The sequence below is a fragment of the Sus scrofa genome, chromosome 2, assembly GCF_054392235.1.
Source record: "Sus scrofa isolate SSC_HxYL_T2T_F1_AM1 chromosome 2, Sscrofa_HxYL_maternal_Yorkshire_Landrace_v2.0, whole genome shotgun sequence".
Classification (NCBI taxonomy): domain Eukaryota; kingdom Metazoa; phylum Chordata; class Mammalia; order Artiodactyla; family Suidae; genus Sus; species Sus scrofa.
Window position 1 is genome coordinate 33,431,218 of NC_139384.1, and position 25,816 is coordinate 33,457,033.

At 38.4% G+C, this 25,816-nt stretch overlaps 2 protein-coding genes across 11 annotated transcripts in view; one reads left to right on the plus strand and one right to left on the minus strand.

Annotated features, from left to right (window-relative positions):
- Positions 1-1,406: 1,406 nt before the first annotated feature.
- On the minus strand, positions 1,407-19,497 carry ARL14EP (ADP ribosylation factor like GTPase 14 effector protein). Of its 2 annotated transcripts, XM_021083232.2 has the most exons (5): positions 19,419-19,497; positions 17,965-18,050; positions 11,736-12,233; positions 8,727-8,854; positions 1,407-6,898 (listed from the first exon to the last, which is right to left on the minus strand). In XM_021083232.2, the coding sequence occupies exons 3-5, from the start codon at positions 12,159-12,161 to the stop codon at positions 6,670-6,672; spliced, it is 783 nt and encodes a 260-aa protein (XP_020938891.1). In that variant the 5' UTR covers positions 12,162-12,233; positions 17,965-18,050; positions 19,419-19,497; the 3' UTR covers positions 1,407-6,669. The 2 variants fall into 2 exon arrangements, with proteins under 2 accessions (XP_020938891.1, XP_020938889.1); XM_021083230.2 differs by lacking the exon at positions 17,965-18,050.
- Positions 19,498-19,565: 68 nt separating this feature from the next.
- Positions 19,566-25,816, plus strand: part of LOC146405318 (uncharacterized) — an 887,521-nt gene continuing 881,270 nt past the window's right edge. For 5 of the 9 annotated variants that reach the window (XR_014837126.1, XR_014837133.1, XR_014837127.1 and 2 more), the window contains exons 1-2: positions 19,566-19,633; positions 21,838-21,882. The gene's annotated coding sequence lies outside the window, so the exon portion shown is untranslated. The remainder of the gene's footprint in view (positions 19,634-21,837; positions 21,883-25,816) is intronic. The other 4 variants (XR_014837140.1, XR_014837139.1, XR_014837138.1 and 1 more) reach the window with 1 other exon arrangement.

Genomic DNA, 25,816 nt, shown 5'->3' on the forward strand with positions numbered 1-25,816 from the left:
GGCAAGGGAATTTTAGAAGCATGGCTAGGAGTTTTAGTCGTGGCTCAGTGGTAACGAACCTGACTAGGATCCATGAGGATGTGGGTTCGATCCCTGGCCTCGCTCAGTGGGTTAAGAATTAGGCATAGCTGTGAGCTGTGGGGTAGGTCGCAGACACTGCTTGGATGTAAGTTGCTGTGGCTTTTGTGCAGCTGTAGCTCCAATTCGACTCCTCCTAGCCTGGGAACTTCCATATGCAGCAAGTGTGGCCCTAAAAAGCAAAAAAAAAAAAAAAAAAAAAAAAAAGCGTGGCCAATAGGAAAAAGGATATTATAACAAAAGATAATTCATGATTGAGTTACTATGAATTACACCAATTTAAAATTTCCTTGCATGATGTGGTGCCTTTCTTTTTATTGAATTATATAGTTGATCTACAATAGTGTTAGTTTCTAGTTATTTCAGCAAAGTGACTCAGTTATATATACATACATATATATATTCAGATATATGTATCTTTTTCAGACTCATTATAAGTTCTTATGAGACACTGAATATAGTTCTCTGTTCTTGTTGTTCGCCTGTTTTGTGTACAGTGTTATGTGTTAATCCCACACTCCTAATTTATCCCTCCCCTACTTCCCCTTGGTAACCCTGCTTGTTTTCTATGTCTGTAGACTTTTTAATAACTGATCTGATCTTACTATATTAAGATGAACTTAAAAACAGGTAAAATAAGCCACAATCAAAAGATTAAATAACCTTTGCGAAGGCATGAAATTATTTAAAAACCTGAAGGACACCACGATTCACTTAACATCCCTAAATCACTGTACCTCTCTTAATGCCAAAATTAAATTTGTACTTTACCCAGAACCTTGTAGAACCCATTTACATGGTACCAGAATTGCCACTACTGCTTACTTTGTCTTATGACACCAAATAACAAATGTAATTTTTAAAATAACTATAAGTAAATGCTACTTTAAAGTTCAAATCATAAATCTGGGTTACCAGACTATCACTAAAACCAACATTTAATTTGCATTTATCAAACTGTCTGATGCAATTGATTAGTTGTTGATAACAAAGGGAAAATTACAGAGTTAGCATTTACATTTTGAATTGTTTCAGGTCTCCTTTTAAAAGTCATACTCCTCAATCTTGGTTCTAGACAATTTCCTTCTATAAGACAAATATCCCACAACTCTGAGCCAAGGTCTGGTTTGCACTTTGTTTCACTAAAGTAAAATGTGCTTTTACTTCAAAATACGCCTCTGAAAAGAACAGATTAAAAAAAAGTATCATTCAGGCTGTTCACAATGAAAATCATGAGCCCCCAACTTCTGTGTTTTCATGTACTGGTGTAACTGGGAGTACGGGGAAGTTTTGGCTATTTTAACAATGTTTGCAACCAAATGCAACCATTTTATTTTTAATAAGTCCATTTATTTAAAACCATAGTCAAGGAAGATTACAGCAACTTCAATAAAACACTTGTTTACTTACAGTGATAGGAAGTGAGAAAACTGATGTTCCTAATCATTGTTTCACAAATTTCTTCATCATTTCAAGGAAAAAAATTAATAAATTTTAGTTGTCCCAGTTTACAGGGCTGGAATTAAATACTTTCAGTTGTATTTAAAGATGGATTATTACTAACCTGAGTTAATAATCTGTTTTATCTGATAAATCCTCTAGAAGTTAAATTATCTTGGTAAGAATGGTCACTCCTCATAATTATGCTGTTACAGATAACCTCCAAATTGAGGTATATACTCTATAGAAGTCAATTATACCTATTAAATGAAGTGTTTGATGGTTTTTAATTTTACACGTCAATGAAGGGTTTGATGATTTTTAAAAAATAGATAAAAGCATTATTTTTCCAAGTTTTTTTAATTTTATAAAAAAGAAACCCAGAAGTGTCCATGCATATGTTTATATATTCATACTTTTTAAAAATTTGGTGCAAGACCTAAGAATGCTAAAAAGAGAAGCCATTCTACTTTAAGAATTTTTTAAAATATCCTACTTCAATATAATTATGTGTTCAAAGTTTAATTTACAAGTGAAGAGATTATAACCATATAGTAGCAGCAGAGTTTATTTTCATGAAAATACCAGCAGATGTCAGCAAACACTAAGGCAGTGCCATATGAATTTGTACAAGGATGCTAAGCTATTTCTAGTAGCATAACCTATCATAACTTGAGAAAATCTCTAATTATGAAAGCTCAGTCCGTGTAAGACACCTCAGTTTTCTAGCTACTCGACCTGTAATTACCTTTTTGGAGGTAGGACGGGTAGAGATGATAGCCACAATGGGATCTAGCTTTTTCAGGGTAGCAACAGCTCTCTCAAGAAACTAAACCACTCTGATTTTGTTTAATAAAATCCATCTACAACACTTCATAACAAACCATACCACACTTTGTTTTTTGTGTGTTTTTAGGGCTGTACCCGTGGCGTATGAAAGTTTCCAGGTGAGGGGTCAAATTGGAGCAGCAGCTGCCAGCCTACACCACAGCTCACAGCAATGCCAAATCCTTAACCCACTCTGGGTGAGGTCAGGGATCGAACCAGCGTCCTCGTGGATCCTAGTCCAGTTCATTACCTGAGCCACTATGGGAACTCCAACACGCTACACATCATAGACAGCCATCCTCACTTTAAAAAACATCAATGGTTTATAGAAAACTCCTATTATTCAGAGCATGAGTTCTGAACATGGAATATGTGAGTACTCAGATGAATTTTTCTGGGCAGACAGTTCATAGTTTTCATCAGCTTCTCACAGGGGTCTCTGACCTCCATAAAGTTAAGAACCATACTAGACTGTACTATAAGTTATATTCTCTAGATTAATAAATCACTCTACATATGTATGCATGTTTTAAAAAACATCTGTTAAAAATTACTTAGTTGAGTCCATGCCAGGAAAGCAGTTTTAGAACAGACTGCCAGGCTGTGGAACAGCTTATTATGTGGGATTAGACATAATGTTTAAAAAAAGAGAAGAATCTCATATATAATATTCCAAAGGTAAGCAGCTATTTTCTTTTTTTTTTTTTTTGTCTTTTTGTCTTTTTTTGTTGTTGTTGTTGTTGTTGCTGCTATTTCTTGGGCCGCTCCCGCGGCATATGTTGGTTCCCAGGCTAGGGGTCCAATCGGAGCTGTAGCCACCGGCCTACGCCAGAGCCACAGCAACGCGGGATACGAGCCGCGTCTGCAACCTACACCACAGCTCACGGCAACGCCGGATCGTTAACCCACTGAGCAAGGGCAGGGACCGAACCCGCAACCTCATGGTTCCTAGTTGGATTCGTTAACCACTGCGCCACGACGGGAACTCCAGCAGCTATTTTCTTATACTTGTAAAGAACAAATGGGAAAAATATCACAGGGATGCCATTAATTTTATTCAAATATATACATGCATTTTTACTCTAATCTTTGTGACCAACGCTGTGTAACACCAACGTCTGTGGTCTTAACGTTAACTTTTCCATTGGACCCAGTCAAAGCTATATATTCATACAACTTTTATTTTTGCTTTTTAGATTAACAGCATTCTAAAATAATTTAGTCACCTTGAATCGTACTTATGAAAAATACAAGAAGGAATTTCATTGGAGTCTATATTTCTATAATTTTATATTAAAACAGTAAATGGACTTGTGATGTTAATTTTTCTAAAACACAGCTTTTATTATAGCCTACTCTAAATCAGATATACTTGGATTTTCCATGGCTCAGCAGTAAGGAATCCGACTAGTATCCATGAGGATGGGGGTTCGATCCCTGGCCTTTTTCAGTGGGCTAAGGATCCTGTGTTGCTGTGGCTATGGCGTAGGCCAGCAGCTATAGCTCTAATTTAACCCCTAGCCTGGAAACTTCCATATGCCACAGGTATGGCCCCTAAAAAAAAAAAAAAAAAAAAAAAAAAGATATACTTTTCTCTATGAACATTTTGCATGCTTACTAAGTAAGTTTGTCTCCTAAATAGGCATAATGAACAAATACCTGCAAAATTGTTTAAGAAAGTTTCCCTTGAAAAACTTACTGTCCTTAAAAAATGACAGAAATCTTCTACTAAGAAATGTTAAAATATAACAATTTGAATTTTAAAGTCATTTATTTTGCTGAAAATATGTTCCTGTTTTAAACAAAAAAACTAAGATTTTAATTTATCCTTATGAAGAGCTTAAATGATATACTAAGTCATACTTGGAAGCAACTCAATAACACAACTAAGAAAGTCTAATAACCTAAAAGTTCAGATAAAATTGGGCATCTGTGTTTGCCTCCTCTGTACCAAGCATTTCCTTAATGTAGGAAAAAAAGAATCTAGCAGCTGACTTAAGTATATAAGGCCTACATATTCTTTTCGCCAGTGTCCTGTTGAAACGTATGAATCAAAGAGTTGATAAGCTGTATTTCTGATAACGAGGTCAGTGAACAATAACTTAAATATGACATTTAATTGCATGGTTGAAAACGGTATTCTATCAAACGAAAACCAGTCATTTTAAATAGATACCAAAAGTATCCAGGAGTAAAAGTAAACTTCTATTGGTCAATTTATACAAAATGGCTATATAAATTTACTTTCAACAGCTAAAAAGTATTTCAAATTGCTAACAGTTTGTTTGATTAAACTAAGGTACTATATTTAGGGAAAACAAAACAAAAACATAGTTTAGGAAACACAACCTAGATGACTAAGAAAAAAAATTTTAGATAGACAGACAGGTAGCCGTTTTTAAAAAATAAAGAGCAGAGAGAAGCTATTACCTACCTCCATCCTCCAAAGGGTACCTACTCATATAAATTCCAACATCAAGAGTTGATCAATTTCCAAATAACTTACACTCTGTCTCAACCAGTGTTTCTCCACCTTTTTTCATTACTACTCCATTAAGGAGTTGTTTTTAGCCCTTTTAATCTAGTCAACACACTATCAAATTTAAATACTACAGACATAATATATATGTTTATATACTACATGTATATCCATGCTTTATACATAGAAAGAATAAGACTTTTGACACCAAGAACAAATTTTCACCAAGAATGCATAGTCTAAGCAATGACAGGTTTAAAGCATTAAAACTTTTCTTTTAAAAAAATTAAAAAAAAAAGAATAAGTGGGAAGAGGGAGCTCTCTGGTAGCCTAACAGTCAAGGATCTGGCATTGTCACTGCTGTGGCTCAGGTCATTGTTGTGGCAGGAGTTTGATCCCTGGCCTGGGAACTTCCACATGCCACGGAGGCAGCCAGGGGGACAAAAAAAAAAAAAAAAAAAAAAAAAGAGTAAGTGGGGAGAAGAAAAGATATATGCTAGTACTAGTTATGTAGATTATTTCCAAAATAATTCAACTACTTAGCTGTACCAAAATTAATTTTTCCTGAAGTAGGCAATGTTTTCATCTATAGGCAGTCCTTGCCTTGCATGGTCTGTAGTGAAGGACCATTAAAAGTGTCCATTCAATGCAATCTTAATAATTAATAGGGAAAATTATTGTACTTTGACCTTGAAAAATCTAACAAAATATTAAAAACTGTCAGTTTTTAATGCAAAAGAAAATGAAAAAGTTGTAAAAAACTATTTACTTACTACACTGTAATACATTAGAGACACTGAGAATTAAAGAGTTATTTCATTGTAAAAAATTAATCAAGAAACAGTGTGAACAGTTTTGCCTTTCTGTCAAGTAACATATCAGGTAAGCATCTTTTCTATATCATTGCAAATTGTCATACTCCTGCAAGTTTAGATTAGCTTTCGCCAATTTATCATGTGTGCTTTCGATGTAGTGAAATACCTCTGTGATTTCCTTTAATGTGATGCTTGTTACCATCACTTCCTCTAGCATATGTTCATCCTTTTCATCACACCCTTCCTCATTTATGATGGTAAGTCTGCCTTCACTAAGTTCCTCTAGCTGCATGTCAGAGGCTTTAGAATACAGCAGTGCCAACAGTCCCATGATCAGTGATTTCTTCTAGACTCCATCTAAGTTTAAATGAAGTCTCACTGCTGGCATTATCATTTTCATTTCTTCACTGCACTTTCATCTTTGTTGGCCAATTCTTCTCATTATCCACTTTGTAAAATGTCACATGGGTGACAAGGAGACAACACAACTATGTGCTTTGCTGTCTGTAAATAAACTGTAACAGATGGGCAGTGACCAATCTAGCAGAATTTGAGAAAAGTAACATGACTGGTCACTGATCTTGAAACACACCTGTTACTCACAAAGTGATATGTGGACTTAAGAACTAGCAGGAAGTCTGCACTTCATGTAACTACTGAATTAATAATATACCATGGTAACTGAAATTTGAACTGTGCTGTTAGGGAACTAGTTTATCTAACTAAGTCATTGTCACTGAAATCTGTGGACATGGGAACTGTGCAAATCAAGGACTGCCTATACACTACTTGTTTATGTGGACATGGACAGGCTTAAAGCTGACTGAGTAATAAATAGCCCATCTAAATTTATACCAAATAATGACTCTTAAAGCACTCTATAAGCAACATTAGTGCACATGGAGTGCATGTTGAGATGGTTTTCAAATTTTCGTCATTTGGCAATCAACTTTAAAATGTGTCTTAGAATAACAAAATTCTAGATATAGAGAAGGGACCTTTAAAGATCCCCTAATTTGATACCACAAGTTATCCAGCATGTTTGTTATGAATTATTTCTCCTCCTTCGATTTCAATCTGCTCATACAGCCACTTGCGGTCACAGCGGCATTCGGCTCCACATTTGGTAGAACCACAGGCAGGACAAGCATAGAAACATCCTAAGCAGTCTTCATCGAGGCAGTCGCAGAGGTCCATTCCACTGAAAATGAGGAGACCCTGGCTATCATAGACCTTACTCTTCGCTGGGATCACTTGTCTGTAATACAAAACACAAGGTGAGTTACACCTCACAAATACATTATTTCTGAATATCTTACTGAAAATAAAGTAATGAAAAGATTTTAAGGAGATAAAATGTTTTGAATTAGGGATGAAATCCTGCCAAATCGATACATGGCCTACCAGATTCATGGCTACTCTACAATTAGTAGTTAATGAACTCCTTGTGAAAGTAAGAGATTTATTTCACTCTTAAAGCATTAAGACAAATCCTAAGGAATGGACAAGAACTGTGTCCCAACATATTAAATTTAAAAATTATTTTCCCCTTGCAAAAAAAAAAAAAAAAAAAGGCTAGGTAATAATGGTATATTATTTTATTAGCAACCAATCTCTTTACTGCTTTGTGAACATAGTTTTTTTTTTATGAGATACTATTCAATTGTTTTTATACTATAATTAATCTGTTTCTTGTTCTTTAATGGACTCTAGCAAATCTGGCCTAAAAACACATGACTTAATGGAAAACTTTAACAGATGGAATAAATGGCATATGCAGAAAAGAATTCTGAATGATTACACTAACATTTCATTGTCAATTTGTATTTTAGAAATGTTCAATTTAAAAAGTCACATTCTGGGAGTTCTCGCTGTGATACAGTTGGGTTAAGAAATCAACTGCAGCTGCTTGGGTTGCTACAGGGAAGTGTGGTTCAATCCCGAGCCAGGCACAGTGGGTTAAACAATCCAGCTGCTGCAGCTTGGATTCAATCCCCGGCCCAGAAACTTTCATATGCTGCAGGTGTGGCCATATTCTGGAGTTCCCTTGTGGTGCAGCAGGTTAAGTAAGGGGCATTATCACTGCAGCAGCCTGGGCTTCTGCTGTGGTGTGCATCTGATCCCTGGCCTGGCCTGGGAACTTCTGCATGCTGCCAAAAAAAAAAAAAAAAAAAAAAAAAAAAAAGTCATTCAAAACAATTTAGAATTCCTGTTCATTCTATTGACTGTACATTAACGGTTTCTATTTTAGACACTTAAAAAATAAAAACCACCTTTCATTCTCATAAAGTTTATTTTTTAGCTGCCACTCATAGAGCAGAGATATACCAATTACATATATATACCAAATATATATACATATACATTTTTTGGGCTACACCCATGGCATGTGGAGTTTCCCAGGCTGAGTCAAATTGGAGCTACAACCCTACACCACAGCCATATCAATGCTGGATCTGAGCCATGTCTGTGACCTACACTACAGCTCATGGCAATGCCAGGTCCTTAACCCAATGAGTGAGGCCAGGGATTGAACCCATGTCCTCACGGATACTAGTTGGGCTTGTCGCTGCTGAGCCACAACAGGAACCCCCCCAATTATATATTAATGCTTTTCAAACAAGTGAATTCATTTAATTGTAAGAAGCGTATGTTTAAATTATTTTAATTCTTGTGCCAAAAATACTGTATTGCTTCCTTCATTGATATTTTCTGAAAAACAAATTTTTAGAGGGGAAGGGAAGCCTTAATGTTACACGAGGCCCTTAGAGATTCTTACTGATTCATTCCAGATTTTCTTTTTTCCAGATTATCTTTTTTATTTTTTTTGCTTTTGAGGGCTGCACCTGTGGCATATGGAGGTTCCTGGGTTAGGGGTCTGATTGGAGCTACAGCTGCCGGCCTACACCACGGCTCACGGCAACAGCAGATCCTTAACCTACTGAGCGAGGCCAGGGATCGAAGCCTTAATTCCAGATTATCAAATTTAAAATGTCTAACCAGAAAACTCAAAACTTAAAAGAAAAATATTTTAAAAATACACATGTGAAGCAGCAACACATGCCTTAAAATTACACATAGCCTACCTGTCTGAACCAGCAGTTGCATTTTTTGTAAGCCTTCTTTTTTCTCTTTTACCAGTTTCTGGAGCAAATTCAGTTTGTTTTCCCGGGTTTGCAAATTGTAATGACCTCAAAGCCTTAGCAGTTCTTCCCTGAATAAAGGTAAACAAATTATCAACTCAAATCTTGATACCAAAACCATACAAAGATTAATATTTCACTTCAAGTTAATCCAGATTATTCCTTAACCTGGAAGACACTCTGGAACTCACAAAAAAGAAAAAAAAGGTTTTAGTGCTCGTATGCAACAAAATTTACATGGCCCTGGACCACATTTAAAGTTCATTGATTAACTTATTTATAACTGTTTCTTTATCTAATTTTAGTCTCTGAATATTAGAAGAGGAGGCAGGCATGGTGAAAATCACAATGGCTGCTGCCAACATGGGAGAGAAGGCAGAAAAACTGTATAACCCAACAGCATATATAGCAGAGGTTCCCAACAAGGATGTTGAGTCCTTAGGAAAAAGTTCTATTACACACATATTTTTTTTTTCTTTTTAGGGCTGCACCCTCAGGATATGGAAGTTCCCAGGCTAGGGGTCAAATTGGAGATGCAGCTGCTGCCTATGCCAGAGCCAACAGCAATGCCAGATCCAAGTTGCAACTGCGACCTACACTGCTGCTTGCGCCAACACTGGGCTGGATCCTTCACCTACTAAGCAAGGCCAGGGCTCCAAGCTGTACCCTCGTGGATACTAGTCGGGTTCTTAACCAGCTGAGCCACAACAGTAACTCCCTATTACATGTATTTTTAAAAGCAGAGAATATAGTTCTGAAATGGTATTATAATCGTCTAAAAAAATTTGGTGAAATAAAATTTTGATGGCTATGGGTTCATAACCTGGGGAAAAGAAAAAGGTTTATGTAATACATTCTACATGAACAAGAGATAAATGAAGTGGAAAATGAAGTGACAGCAGCAAGTACATAGCATGAATTGCAAAATAACATTGGGTCCTAGAGATAGGCCTTTGAGGGGATAACAAAAAGAAAAACACTACAGGAGTTCCCGTGGTGGCTGGCACAGTAGTAATGAACCCGATTAGTATCCATGAGCTCACAGGTTCAATCCCTGGCCTCACTCAGAGGGTTAAGGATCCGGTGTTGCTGTGAACTGTGGTGTAGGTCACAGATGTGGCTGGGATCCAGAGTTGCTGTGGCTGTGGCGTAGGCTGGGAGCTGTAACTCCACTTGGACCCCTAGCCTAGGAACTTCCATATGTCATGGGTGCAGCCCTAAAAAGATATAAAAGAAAAGCACCACATATAATTAAAAATCTTAATTATGTTTTAAGTTGGTTTATTACTATAATGACAAGAAAATTGAGAAAAATATCCCAGCAAGAATTATAAATTGGTTATAAACAGAAAATTTGAGAAGAGCTCCTTTGACATACCTATTCTTGTCCTACACCAGAGACAGCTTCATAAAATCTTAACATTGATCTGATACAGCTAAATAATCTAAATGTAGGCATATGAATTAGGAAGTTATAAAATATTTAATATTTACAAATGTAAAAATGTATGCTTTTTGACCACAGGGAGTCCTAAAATTAGCCCTGACCATAACAAGTAAGAATTCAGAGCTAGAAGCAAAGGAAATTCACAAGCATCTTAAAAAAATGCAAAACAAGAAGGGGTAGTGAGGAGTTCCCATTGTAGTTCAGCAGGTTAAGAACCAGACTAGCTGTAGTATAGGTCACAGAGGTGGCTTGGACCTTGTGCTGCTGCGGTGTAGGCTGGCAGCTGTACCTCTGATTTGACCCCTAGCCTGGGAACTTCCATAATATGCTACAGGTGTGGAGGAAGGAAAGAAGGGACAGAGGAAGGAAGGGACAGAGGAAGGAAGGGAAAGAAAAGAAAGAAAGGCATAGTGCCAAAGTAGAAAGAAAGGCTGAAATAAGAAACAATTATTTTCAAGTCACTTCTGAAGTTCCTTGTACTTTTTTTTGGCTTTGCCCACAGCATACGAGAAAGTTACCAAGCTGAAGAACCTGAGCCATAGCAGTGACAACACTGAATCCTTAACCACTGGGTCCCCAGGGAACTCCCTGAGGTTCCTTTTAAAGCAGTAATTTTCAGGAGTTCCCTTGGTGGCACAGCGGTAATGAATCCGACTAGGACCCATGCATGAGGTTTTAGGTTTGCTTCCTAGCCCCACTCAATGGGTTACAGATTCGGTGTTGCCATAAGCTGTGGTGTGGGTCGAAAATGAGGCTCAGACCAGATGTTGCTGTGGCTGTGGTGTAGGCCACCAGCTGTAGCTCCAATTTGACCCCTAGCCTGGGAACCTCCATATGCCACGAGTGTGGCCCTAAAAAAAAAAAAAAAAAAAAAAAAAAAAAAAAAAAAAAGCGGTAATTTTTAAGTCCTTCATAAAAAGGGGTATTTACTCTCCTATACTTCAGATCCTTGCGGCCAGCCTATCCCAGTGAGTTATCAGAAAAGAAACTACAAAGTTAAGTCCAGGCTTTGCCAGAATGTTCTAAAAGCCAGTCCTAATGTCTTAGCAGCAGTCGGAGTTATGGCTTGAGAGTCTTGGGCATGTTATGTTATTTCTTTCTCAAGGCTACTTTCTTTACCATCCAATCTGGGTTATGCAAATATTTAGAAACACCATTTATTTTCACCTCCCCAACTTCATATCTACTGCATGTTAATTAGTATACAATTGTCCCTCAGTATCCAAGGCAGATTGGTTCCCAGATTTGTTGTGGATACTAAAAAGCTCGAATGTTCAAGTCCCCTAAATTGCCCTCTAGATTCTCAGGTTCAACTGCAGACTGTGTAGTACTATACTGACTGCAAAAAAAAAATAAGAATCATGTATAAGTGGACCTGCACAGTTCAAATCTGTGCTGTTGAAGAGTCAATTTAAGTAATTATATAAATAGTATTTCTTTACAATTAAATAAAACCTCACACTGTAGAAGCAACAGAGCAGAAAAAAAAGACTACGTATACCTACATCTGAATCAGGTTTTCTTCTCTGCCGGTCTTCAGAATCAACATCCACACTTCCATTGATTATCTGTGTACATTTTGGACAAAGTTTCCAACCAGGTACAAGCTGTCTTCCAAATTTTGCACTCAGAAAAGTGGCATCATCTAAGTCAATTACATGTAAATTTTTTTTGGCTAGTTTCTTGTGTATGTTAAATGGGTCACAACATGACTTCTGCAAATCCTCAAATCTGTCTATGTAAATTTTTGCATGATGGAAACAAATTGTATTGTTCCCAGAAAGTGTCATTCCAGTTCTAAGCTGAAGTAAAAGCATGTCATTTGACGACAATTCTTGCAAAGTCTTGAAACCTGTGTGACGTGTATAGTAGGTTTTATGACACTCATTTGTTGTACGAAGCTGGACTCCAACTGAACATGGATCCATCATTCTTGATTTTAGCAAATTTCCTCTTTTTGATTTTGACTAGAGATCTCTCTCTAGCAGGTCATATGCTGACACCTTAGAGAAGACATTAAAGAGAGTCAGATTGGTGCTGCAAAATTTTTATCTGAAAAACTGAAAAAGCATTTGATAAAATGTACTGCCTGTATAACAGAAAGAAAACTCTCAGTAAGCAATGAATACAAAGATATTTACCAAAAGACCACAATAAATATTGTATTTAATTATAAAACATTAGAAGCATTCACTGTAAAGTTAGAACTACACAAGAATACCTATATCACAGTTCCCATTTAACACAATATTAAAAGGTATAAGGATTTAAAAGGAAGAAACAGGAGTTCCCGTTGTGGCGCAGTGGAAACAAATCCAACTAGGAACCATAAGGTTGAGGGTTTGATCCCTGGCTTTGCTTGGTGGGTTAAGGACTGGCATTGCCATGAGCTGTGGTGTGGGTCAGAGACTCAGCTCGGATCTGGCATTGCTGTGGCTGTGGTGTAGGCCAGCAGCTGTAGCTCCAATTAGACCCCTACCCTGGGAACCTCCATATGCCGCAGTGCAGCCCTCAAAAGACAAAAGACAAATAAATAAATAAATAAATAAAACGAAGAAACGAAATATTACCCAAAGATGATATAAATACCTACATGGAAAGACGAAAGAAGGGGTTCAATGGGCAAACTATTATAACTAGTAAGATTGCTGGAAACAAAAGCACTATAAGATACCTTACGAAATACATAAATCTTACAAAAGATATGCAAGACTTTAATGGAGAAAATGATCAAAGAGAGACAAAAAAGACACTCTAATGTAGAAATTAATTATGGGAAGTCTGACTACAGTAAATATGTCAATTCTCTAGATTTCTCTACAAACTCTAGGATTCCAATCAAAATTCCATCAGGTATTCCACAAAACCTGCTGCTCCCTAGAATTTAGCAACCTGGTCTAGATGTAAGAGTAAAGTCAAGAAAATCTTGAAGGAAAATAAAAATTTTATTTACTATAAAGTCTTTAAAAAAAAAAAAAAAATGGCCACACCCCATGGCATATAGAAGTTCCTGGGCCAGGGACTGAATCTGAGCCACAGTTGCAGCATCCTGAGCCTCTGCAGTTGGATTTTCTTTTTTTTTTTCTTTTTTTTTTTTTTTTGCTATTTCTTGGGCCGCTCCCACGGCATATGGAGGTTCCCAGGCTAGGGGTCGAATCGGAGCTGTAGCCACCGGCCGACGCCAGAGCCACAGCAACGCGGGATCCGAGCCGCGTCTGCAACCTTCACCGCAGGTCATGGCAACGCCGGATCGTTAACCCACTGAGCAGGGGCAGGGACCGAACCCGCACCCTCATGGTTCCTAGTCGGATTCGTTAACCACTGCGCCACGATGGGAACTCCCGCAGTTGGATTCTTAATCCACTGTACCACAGCAGGAACTCCATTATAAAACTATTTTATTTAAAACAGTGTATGGTATCAATATAGTACAGGCAAATAGATCCAAGAAAAGATGAGAGCTTGGTGTATGATAAATCAATGGGTATTACACTTTAATGGGAAAAAGACTTAAAGATGCTGGGGTAACCAGCTAACCATATGGAAAAAGACAAAGATCTCTTCTTCACAAACAAAAATCAATTCCAGATGTATTAAAGAATTAAACATAAAAAGAAAAATTGTAAAAATGTTTACAAGAAAATATAGCAGACTTTGTAACACTAAGGTAGAGAAGAATTTCTCAAACAAGAAAGGACATATCAGAGGAAAAGATGGATACACTTGATTTTATATCAAAATCAAACATTCATATGTAACTCTTAGGGAGGGGAAAAAAAGTCATACTTGAAAGGTGTTGTTAGGATTATTACTCCAAAAATGCAAAAAAAATCCTGACTTCTACAAATCAATTAGAAAATGACAACCCATCAGTAAATGAAATATAAATATAAATTCCTCTTCCAATTTACAGAGGAAGAGAAAAAAATAGCAAAAAGGCAGATAAAGATGTTCAATCTCATGGTTATCAGGAAAATGCAAATTAAATACCATTTCTCAAACATCTGCTTGGAAAGATTTTAAAAATCTGGTAACACAGTGATGGCAAAAAATGCCATAAACTGTTACATGCTCCTTATACCTTGGTAGGAGTGTAAATTTCTGTTGAACTTCTTTAGAGTGTTTTTGGCAATTTCTTACAAAATTGAAGATGTCCACACCCCAGGACCTTCCACTCTCAGCTACAGGTGTCTGTGCCAGAGAAATACATGTCCCATATGAATATGATTCTGTGCATGCATCATTTTTGACAGTGAAAAACTGGAAATAACCTAATGGTAAAGAATGAGAAATTGTATGATACTCAAGAGGGACTCCTATAGGACAGTTAAAATGAACAAACCGCATTAATTACATAAATCAATCTAAAAAAATCTGAAAGACAACTGTGTAAGTGAAAAAGCTTCAAAAGGACATGTGGTATATCACATACATAAAATTTTAAACACACAATAGTATACATTGTTCATGGATAAGAATGCGAATACATGCTAAAGTGTACATAAGAGTGACAGATAACAAGTCTGTGGTATTTATTTATACTTCTAAAGGAGGAAAGAATTTTTTTTTTTAAGAGAATAAAAGGCTTGCTTGGTGGCATGTATACGAATTTCATTATTTTCTGTTACTTTCTGTTTACAGTTTTTCATAACTAAATATTTTTCAAAGTAAATACAAAAATTTAGTTGAGGAGTTCCCGTTGTGATGCTGCTGAAAGGAATCCTACTAGTAACCATGAGGTGGCGGGTTCCATCTCTGGCCTCACTCAGTGGGTTGGGGATCTGGTGTTGCCATGAGGTATAGTGTAAGTGGCAGACATGGCTTGGATCCTGCATTGCTGTGGCTGTGGTGTAGGCCAGGCAGCTATAACTCCAATTTGACCCCTAGCCCGGGAATTTCCATATGCTGCTGGTGCAGCTCTGAAAAAAGCAAAAAAACAAACAAAACAAAAAATTTAGTTGAATTCTTAAAGCAAGTTTCAACAAATACAAGTCACTAAAAATTATTACAGAAAATAGAAAACTGAAATCCAGGATCCTGAAATTTTCTGAGTGTTTTTATAAGCTTTGGTCCATGTTTAAAAAATGGTCCCTGGCCTAGAAACTTCCAAATGCTTATGGGTGTGGGCGTGGCCAAAAAAAATCCAAAAAGGTTAAAAAGCTTAGATGCTTTCTGAAGTGTTTTCTGCAGAGAGAAATTGTAATCAGTAAAACCGTATACAAAGAAAAGGCTAACCTCATGTAACAAAAAATGGTGAGTAAAAAATACACATTTCTATGTTTTAAATTAAAGATGTTAAACAATTTAAAGTGTTTGAAAATTTTAACTTAAAATGATTAAAAAAGCATTTTTAAATTGTATTTTAATCAACTTTTAAAATTTAACTACCAAGTATGGTCCCAATCACATCAGATAAAAAGGCTTGTGTAATACAAATAATTATATTTAACATAAAAGTGGGTTAGGATAAGTTTAGGAGTGGAAAATCCAGAGATATGGTTATAAAACACTATCAAACTATGTTGTATTAAACTTTAGCAGATACAGGACACAAATCTGGCTCTGACTTCCTTAAGAGTCAAAACAAAGAAGGAAACTTGATCAAACATCCCCCCCCCCAGCACATTATGGAAACTACTAATGCTTAATGTCTTATTAATGCCATAGATTCTTTATATTTGTAGCTAACTATCACCAATTTTTAGGCAACAATCTTTGATTTTTTTTAACATAAAACTATTTCTTAGGATTCAAAGACTTGGGCTACACTCTAATCATATGTGATAGGAAAAGCACCTTATAACTTAGAAATTTTATTTTAGAAATTCTATTTGTCCATGGTAATAAAACATGTTTACTCACTAGGGAATTTTTTTTTTTTCGTTGCTACTGGGAGCTTGTCTTCCCTTATTTTCCTTTAATCTTGACTAAATTACTACATAGTTCACAAGAGTTTATCAGTAGACTCTTAAGTTGTGCCAGTGAAGTTGAATGCTTATTTCTAAGTGATGTTCTAGAAAGTTGGAAATGTAATTAACTCCTGTTAAATCAATTTTTCTGATAAGAATTTGTTTGGACACATTCCACATAGCATGGGTTCTTTTATTAAAAGAACCTAGACTCTTAGATGGAGAGTGGAGTTGAATTTATTTTTCTTTCAAGTTAGCCAGGACTCTTATCAGTCTTTGAAAGCATCCTTTTCTGGTAAACAGTGGCTTTCAAACATTTGAACTTGTGGCACACTTTTTTGAGTACTATAATTTTTGGAGGAATATTTGAACAAATATTGCGCACAATGATACTATTTTCTAAGACGCCATCCCTCAGGTATCACTTTAGGGTAGAATTATTTAGAGAATTTCAAAGACAGAAAGAAAAAAACAACTAATCACATACAAGGGAACTGCCAAAAGGCTATCAGCTGATTTTTCAGCTGAAACTTTTGCATGATAAAGTGCAGAAGGGAAAAAAAAAACTTGCAGAGTTCCCACTGTGGTGCAGCAGAAACGAATCCAACTAGGAACCAAGTGGTTGCGAGTTCAATCCCTGGCCTCACTCAGTGGGTTGAGGATCCGGCGTTGGCATGAGCTGTGGAGTAGGTCACAGAAGCGGCTTGGATCTGGCATTGCTGTGGCTGTGGCATAGGCCGGCGGCTACAGCTCCAATTTGACCCCTAGCCTGGGAACCTCCTTGTGCTGCGGGTGAGGCCCTAAAGAAAGACAAAACAAACAAACAAAACTGCAACCAAGATTACTCTACCCAGAAAAGTTATCAATAGGAACTGAAGGAGAGATAAAGTTCCCCAGACAAGCAAAAACTAAGTAAGTTCATCACCACTAAACCAACCAGAAATGTTAAAGGATCTTCTTTTAGCAGAGTAGAAAAGGCCATAACCAGAAATAAAAATATGTGAAAGAAAAACACTTCTCTAGTGAAGACAAATATATAGTAAAAGCAGTGAATCAGCCGCTTAAAACAAGTATGAAAGTTAAAAAACAAAAGGTAGTAAAATCAACTATAATCAAGAATTAAGAAATTCACAAAAGAAAAAGATGTAAAATATATGCCAAAATCATAAAACATGGGGGAGGGGGAGAGTAAAAATGCAGTGCTTTTATTTATTTTATTATTATTTTTTTTGTCTTTTTGCTATTTCTTTGGGCCGCTCCCTCGTCATATGGAGGTTCCCAGGCTAGGGGTCGAATCCGAGCTGTAGCCACCGGCCTATGCCAGAGCCACAGCAACGCGGGATCCGAGCCGCGTCTGCAACCTACACCACAGCTCACGGCAACGCCGGATCGTTAACCCACTGAGCAAGGGTAGGGACCCAACCCGCAACCTCATGGTTCCTAGTCGGATTCGCCAACCACTGTGCCACGACGGGAACTCCCAGTGCTTTTATAGCATTCAAACTTAAGCAAGGATCAGCTTAACATAAACCGATATATATATATTTAGAGATCTATATATAGGAACTTCATGGTAACCACAAACCAAAAACCTACAAAAGATACACAAAAGTAAAAAGAAGCTGTAGCACTGAAAACAAACAAACAAACAAACAAAACCCCATCAAACCACAAGGGGAGAGAAGAAGAGAACTATAAAAACAACCGGAAACAATCAACATAATGGCAGTAAGTACATATGTAAATAGACTAGACTAAATGCTCCAAATCAAAAGACACAGATAAGGTGGATGCATGAATAAAAAAATAAGACCCATCTACATACTGCCTACGGTTCTTCATATTTGGAACAATTCAACAAACCCTTCAGGTCTCCAAACTCCGTTTGTAATTTGTCTCCATTCCTATGGTCTGTAAATTAAAGGTCAAACGGAAAAGAATTAACTAAGAGACTGTTTCCAGACCAAGAGGAATGAGCACAGCTCTCATTTCTCTACCTTACTTCTGAATATGGTCAAAATTGTCAAACAGTATTTAACACTACAGATGTTGGTTAAGTGACTGCTGAAAACACTTTCACCTCTTCCTAGAAAACAAAGTCTGAACTCTTGAGCTTCTCATGACTTGTTCAAATGTCACACACTCCAGGTCAAACTACACTACCGGCAAAGTTCTTTACATTTTGTCTTTAAACAGTCCTCTTTGCTGGGAAAGCCTTTGGCTCTTTGTGCCAGGCAATGCTAACTTGTCCTTCAGGAAAGTGCCAACGTCTTCATCTTTCTGCTGTGCCTTCCCCAAGTTATTCTTATAGGTCCTTCTTACTCTTGTAAAAGTTTGAAACTTTTATTCTATTCTCAGCTGTTGGAAGACAGGAGCTATATGGTGTTATTTTTTATCACCCAAGGCAAAAGAGTAACTTCCGGGACTTCCCTTTTTTTTTTTTTTAGCACTCATCAGAGGCTTTCTTCCTTCCTGTTAGATTTTTTTTTTATTGTATGTTAAACTCCGTTAGGGGGCAAGGAATCACGTGGGTCCTGTTCACAGCTGCAGTTTCTCTAAATAGCACACTACTGGGGCTTTGTAGGTGCTTAACACCTTTCCAATGAATACATGCTCCTTAACTGCCAGAATCTCACACCAAGAAGCCTGAATCTCCCCAAATCAACATGGGACTAGGTGTCCAGAGACCTGCAATTATTCCCACCTCAACCCTGTAGTCACAAGCATAACGTCCCTATTTCAGGGCCATATCATAAAGTTTCAAGCCATCAGAAACACGTCATATGAGCACCTACTACGTTCATGCTACCAGGACGGAAAAAAAACCAAAAAAACCCCAACCATTCAGCATCCAGCCTCAGCCTCAACCAAACAGCTACGGCTGGGAGGGTTCCGATTTGAAAAATAAAAAACAAAGAACAGAGATTACGAGCTGAGGACGGGGTTCTAGGCCACCAAAACTCTCAACTGACCATGACAAGCCAAAGTCAAAGTTTGGAGGGCTCTGGGTCTCCCGAAGACAGTCGACACCTCGTGGGGTCGACAGGTGCAGCAGAAACCGTGCTGGGCCTTGACACCAGGGGCCACAGAGGAACTGGGAGAAGAGGGAGTCTCTGCAGGGTGGCAGGCTGCCGGAGGCCCCAGCGAGCCGCTGAAAATCCACCTCACGCATCGGACTCCTCTTCCTCCCTCTCCTCCCGGCCCGTGGTCCCCCTCCCACCCAGGGATCCTTCTCCACGCCCCTGATCCTCTCCAGAGCCACCCCAAGCCCTTTCCTACCTCTAGCGTGAACTCTCCTCCACTGGGGTTCAGAGCTGCCTTGGCCGCCGGCTTTTCAGTTTGTCCCGGCGCTACCATCGAGAGGACGGCGAGCGGGGCTAGAGAGGCCCAGCACTACCATAAAGAGAAGCCCGGGAGAAGCCTAGAGAGGAACCGAGTCTGGCCGCCTCCGGGGCGGAAGGGGCGGGACGACGTGGATTGGCGAGTGATTCAAGGTGAGGCAATAGTTACTTCAGAGGGTGACGACAGTTTGCTCACCGTTCTCAGACGTTTTGTAGTTGGGAGGTGTCTGGGGCCACCTTTTACAAGATACATATTCGGCTAAGATGTAATTTGTTCGCGAATCTCTACGCCTGTGCGTAATGCCATATTTTTGCTTCCCAACCCTCCGAATCCCTGAAATAGTAAATGAGTTAAAAGGACTTCAAGACCTTTAAAGGGCCCACGTTTTCTTTGATTTTTTTCAGTCAAGCTAAATATATTCCAAAAATGCATCTCCTTTATTATAAACTAAAAAAAAAAAAAAAAAAAAAAAAAAGCTTTGTTTATTCCTTTGAGAAAAGTATAGGCACCGGGATGATGCTTGCAAATTTTCTGAGGGAAAAAAAAAAACAAAACAAAAAACCCACAACACTGTCGTTCCTGTATTCCTACTGTCCTAATTTAGGAGCACATTAATTTTTGTTGTTGTTAGGGCCACAGGTAGGAGTCCAAGTTGCTGGCCTACGCCACAGCCACAGCAATGGCCAGATCTGAGGCCGCTGAGTGAGGCCAGGGATTGAACCCACATCCTCATGGATACTAGTCTGGCTCGTTTCAGCAGAGCAAGAATGGGAACTCTAAGCACATTAATTTTTTTTAACTCAATGAATTTTATTATGTTTATAATTGTACAACGTTCATCACAACCCAGTTTTATAGCATTAGCACATTAATTTTTAAAGCAGATTTTACCAATCTAGAATCTTTGAGAACCCTAGATCATTAGCCTGGTGGGCCTCAGCCTTCAACCAGCTTCAAGTCTAGGTAGGAGGAGACATTACAGGCCACCCCCTACCCGGCAACCTCCCCACCCCACCCCTGCCCCTAATTGCTTTTTTTAGCCAGCCAAACGAAAAATGTGAAACAGGGAAATAAGATTCACCAAAACCCACGCTTGGTAGCAATACTATGTATACATACTGTAAGTTGTTTTCTGCAGTGAACCTATGGTCCTTCCCTAGCACCTCCATGCTGCTTTGCAACCAAGCAGGGCTTTGCTACTTGCTAAGTTACACCAATTTTAGAAGTGAGGAGTGGGAGAAAGGCAAGAACAATGGGTAATCCCCTCAACTGTGCCTGTAGGAGGTGACATTCTGTAGTTCTTTTAATAGTTACTTTGTGGTTGGCACTTTGCTAAGTTATAAGGAGAGAAAAAAGAGAAAAAGAATGAAACATTCCTGCTTTCAAAGAGCTCACAGACTAGCTAGAGACAGAGGAATAAATAGTTAATCACACTGTGGTGTGATAAATGTCATCTTGGAAACATAAGGATATGAACAGGATAAAAGAAGAAGTGCTAAAGCAGGGGCATTCTGGGAGGAGATTAATGCCTGAATTGAGTTGTCCTATGGAAAACTGCTTGATGCAGTGGTGGCCTCCAGGTACACTATTGGGAAGTCTATCTTAGAGGTAATGAACTACAGAGCTCCCAGACCAAATTAAGATGCTTGAATAACATGGCTTACTGGATCAATTTAAATATCCCCTGAAAAGCAAGGGGAAAGAGTTGGGGAGTAAGTTAATGCACCTAAGCTAAGAGGGGGGCAAGTGCAAGGGCAACATCAGCTGAGTCATGGGTTATGCAGTGTTCATGTGCCCTGTTGGCCACATCAGCCTTCTCCACTGCTCATATGCTTGTGAAGACTAGAGGTTACAGAAAGGAGGCCTACAGGTGGAAGTGCTTTGCACCAATGATACACACCTGCTCTGTAGGTTCTATGCAGGACCAATGTGCTTGGCCCCAACCAGAACTTACTCATTAGCCTGATGAACAGACATCAGTTTTATTTGCATTTCTTGGCTAGAGCATTTATGAGACTATACTAGATGCCACCTATGAATGGCTGATTTAGGGGTGACATAACTGGCATCCCAGAGATGGTGTGATTATTTATATCTTAGTTTTTCCATTCCTTTTTGACTAAAAATGACGCTCTGTTCCATCACATTTTTGATTTATTTTAACTTTGGTATGCCTTATAGTTTACTAACTTACAATGTGTGTTTAACACAATTCTGTCTATGTTTCACAAAGTACATGCTTACTCATACGCTATATATAAAATATCCTAGGAGTTTTGCATTTATCTCATAAGCTCCCAGTGTACTTAACACCTCTTCTGAGTAACGCTTCTTCTGACTTTCATCCATCCTTCAGGAAACTGCAAGGAATTCAATATAGCTGGGGTAGGAAGCTAGAGAGGTAAGTAGAGGAAAGATAATACCCTTTTTTGCCTTATTAGAGATATAGATTTTATCCTGGAGAAAACTGCAAAACTCTAAGGAGTGTGGGGAATAGGGACAAGGTAAAGTCCTGGGCAGGAGGGCCAGATGGAATCTCTTGCCCTAATGCAGGTGATTGAAAATGAGGACTTTGGAGTTCCTGTCGTGGCTCAGTGGTTAACGAATCTGACTGGGAACCATGAGGTTGTGGGTTCGATCCCTGGTCTTGCTTGTGGGTTAAGGATCTGGTGTTGCCATGAGCAGTGGTGTAGGTTGCAGATACGGCTCGGAGCCTGCGTTGCTGTGGCTCTGGCGTAGGCCGGTGGCTACAGCTTGGATTAGACCCCTAGCCTGGGAACCTCCATGTGCCGCAGAAGCGGCCTTAGAAATGGCAAAAAGACAAAAAAAAAGAAAATGAGGACTTTGATCAATGAAGATAGTGGCTCTGTAGAGGAAGAGGTGATTCCCTTGTTGCCAAGACATTTGGTAATGTCTGGTGACACTTTTGGTTATTCCAGCTAAAGGGTGCTACTGATACCTAGTGTGGTGAGGACAGGAAAACTGCTAAACAGCCTGTAGTGCACAAGAGAACCCCTCACAACAAAGAACTACTTGGTTCAAAATTTCAATAGTGCCGAGATTGAGAAACCCTGAACTAAGGGAATTAAGGAAGCACAGAGAGTATAGAAGTTAAGCAAGCAGATTTAGTAGGATTTTGTAATTGCTTAGATATATATGTGAGGAAGAAGGTGACAAGCAAAAGAATTGAGGAATACGAAAAACATGAAGCATTAACATGAATTGGGTCCCAAGTTAGGGATGAGATGGCCTGGTGCTTGGAAAGGGGATACGAGAAATGAAAGAGGATGGGTTCTTATCACTGCTTTCCTCCTCTTCTTCTTCTTTTTTTTTTTTTTTTTTTTTTTTTTGTAAGCTTTCATATTGAATTTTAACATGTCACTGAGAAGTACACAAGTCTTAAGTCTATAGCTTGATGAATATTTATGTCTGTATAACCACTAGCCAGGTCAAGAAATTCCAGCATCGTAGAAGATTCCTCTAGTTACTGTTACCAAAGGTAACCACCGTTGTAACTTCTTTTCCCATAGACTGATTTTGCCTGTTTTTGGAATTTGGAATTTAACCGAATAAACTCTCTTGTGTCTGGTTTCAGTGACACAATGTTGTATCCATCTGTATTGTGTATAGCAGTATTTCTTTGTCATTACTGAATCATATTCCTACTATATGAAGGTGAGGACCTTTTATCATATCTGTTTCACTGTTGATAGACTGGGTTGATTTTATTTGTGGCTTTTACAAGTAATGCTGCTGTGCACAGTCTGTCTTTTGGTGCATGTATGTTCCACACTTTGTGTGAACGTATGTAGTGGATATTCAGTAGATAGTGGAATTGTTGGATCATAGGCACTGTGTATGTTCAGTTTGAGTAGATAATGTCAGAGTTTTCCAAAGTGGTTGCATCAATTTACATTCCTTCCAGCTCCAATTTATACTTCTAAACATGTTCCCCAGCACTTGGGATTATCAGTTTTTATTGTTGGTTTTTCATTTTAGTTATTTTGGCGTTTCATAAGTAATGTTTTCTAACACTAAATTGCTTCATTGTACCACTTGGGGCACAGATCAACTCTTAAGTGGGCTCTGGAATTAGATGCCTGCTTCAAATCCTGAATCAGCCACTTATTAGTGCAAGTTACTTCTCTAAGCTTCAACTCTTCATCTGTATAACAGGGATAATATCATGTGCCTTATAAAGTTGTTTTGGGGAATAAATGTGTGTGTGTGTAAAATAAATAATATATTAGGGAGTTCCTGTTATGGCTCAGTGGGTTACGAACCTGAGGATGTGGGTTTAACCCCTGGCCTCACTCAGTGGATTAAGCATCTGTCATTGCTGTGAGCTGTGGGGTAGGTTAAGGACATCGCTCGGATCCTGTGTTGCTGTGGTGTAGGCTGGCGGCTGCAGCTCCCATGCAACCAGTAGCCTGGGAACTGCCTTAAAACAAAAAAGAAAAAAAAATGTAAATAAAAGTAACCAGATTTGGCCCAAGATGTTATTGCCCATGCTAAGTAAGCCCTGTGTCAGTAAACCAAAACAAAGTTTCTATTCTCTCCAAAAAGAAAGGCCAAAGTGAGCCAATCAGTGCCTGCCTGCTCATGCAAGTTACCTAACCAGGCCCCATGACTTCCCTTTGCTCCATATAAGGAATATACCCTCACTTTAAAAAGCAAAAAAAAAAAAAAACGCCCAGATGACTTTCCTGTTCTTGCTCCCTTCTACCTTTAAAAAACCTTTTATTTTGTACAGCTCCTTGAAACTACTTTCCATCTGCTAATCCACTTACGAATCACAGAATAAAGCCAATAAAAACTTTAAAATTGACTCAGTTGAATTTTTTTCTTTGACAAATATATATACTAGCAAGAATTATATAGCTACTAGTTATTGAGAATTTAGCTATATATGCTAGTCACTATGCTGAACTGTATAAGACGTGTTGTCAAAAAACAAAAGTCATCCTGGTAAATTTGAAGATCTAATTGGCTTTATTCAGGGACTCGTTAATTGGGCTGCAGGCCTTCTATTGACTTGAAGGGCACTCCAAAGAGTGGTACAAAATGGAAGCTTTTTTGTAGGAAGGTGGGTGGGGCAAGAGAACTATTAGCAAGAGAAAAGAAAGGATTATTTTTAGACCAGGACGTCTTCTTTTGGGTGGGGTGGAGGGAGGAAAAGGAACAGGTAAGGGTTTTATCATGCAGATTGCTTTTCTTCCTCTGGGAGGTTTGGAGTGGGCCCATTTGACAGATTACCTCAAAAGTGCTGATGAGAAAATTCCAAAGTGCTTCATTAAGATTATATTTCTGGGGTTCTTATGGCTCAGTGGTAACAACACCGAATAGTATACATGAGGATGTGGGTTCTATCCCTAGCCTCGCTCCCTGGATTAAGGATCTGGCATTGCCATTAGCTGTGGTGTAGGTCGCAGAGGCAACTTGGATCCAGTGTTGTTCTGGCTGTACTGTAGGCCAGAAACTATAGCTCTGATTTGACCCCTGGCCTGGGAACTAACATACGCTGAGTGCGGCCCTAAAAGGAGCAAAAAAAAAAAAAAAAAAAAAGTTTTTGTTTATGCAGAGTGTCAAAATTGCAGTTGATGATGTATTAAATCTAGGTTTGAGATTATGGACTTCAGCGTAGGCAGTATCCTTTTGGGCCTGTGGTCATATTTTTGACAGTAGGTACAGTCAACCTTCATATCCATGGCTCCGCATCTGTGGATTCAGTGAACCTTAATCATAGATGTAATCCTGTAGCACTTACTATTGAGACAAGTCAAACCACACAGTTCAAACTTGTGTATATATTAAAAAAAAAAAAAACAACAAAATAAAAAACCTGTGTATATATTCCTTTGCAGTATTATCTATGTTTGTATATACCTCTACAGTATTGTTGAAACAAATAGTCCGCCTGATATTTCTTCAGCAAAGAAGGGTTTACTTGCAATCAACAGAGAATTGCATTTTGGGTTCTGCAACCAAGGGAGCAAGTCTCTGAACAGCAGAGGGAGGCAATGCTTTCATAAAGAGGAAAGGAGTTTGGCAGGGCCATAGTAAACAAAGAGCCATAGCTGTTCACTGGCTGAGTCCTTTCCAGGGGAGTCTCTCTTCTTCCTGTTAGACTGACTCCTGCTATCATCCTAGGGTGTGAGATCTCCCCTTTCTGGTCTTCAACTCCATTCAGTGGGTTTTCTGTTTATAAATTTTTATAGATTACATGTATATGCCACACCTCTTCCTGTGTGTTTTCCTTTACACTGAATAATCCTTTACTTATGACCCTCCACAGATGTATGGATTTTCCACACACAAAACAATTCCATGACATC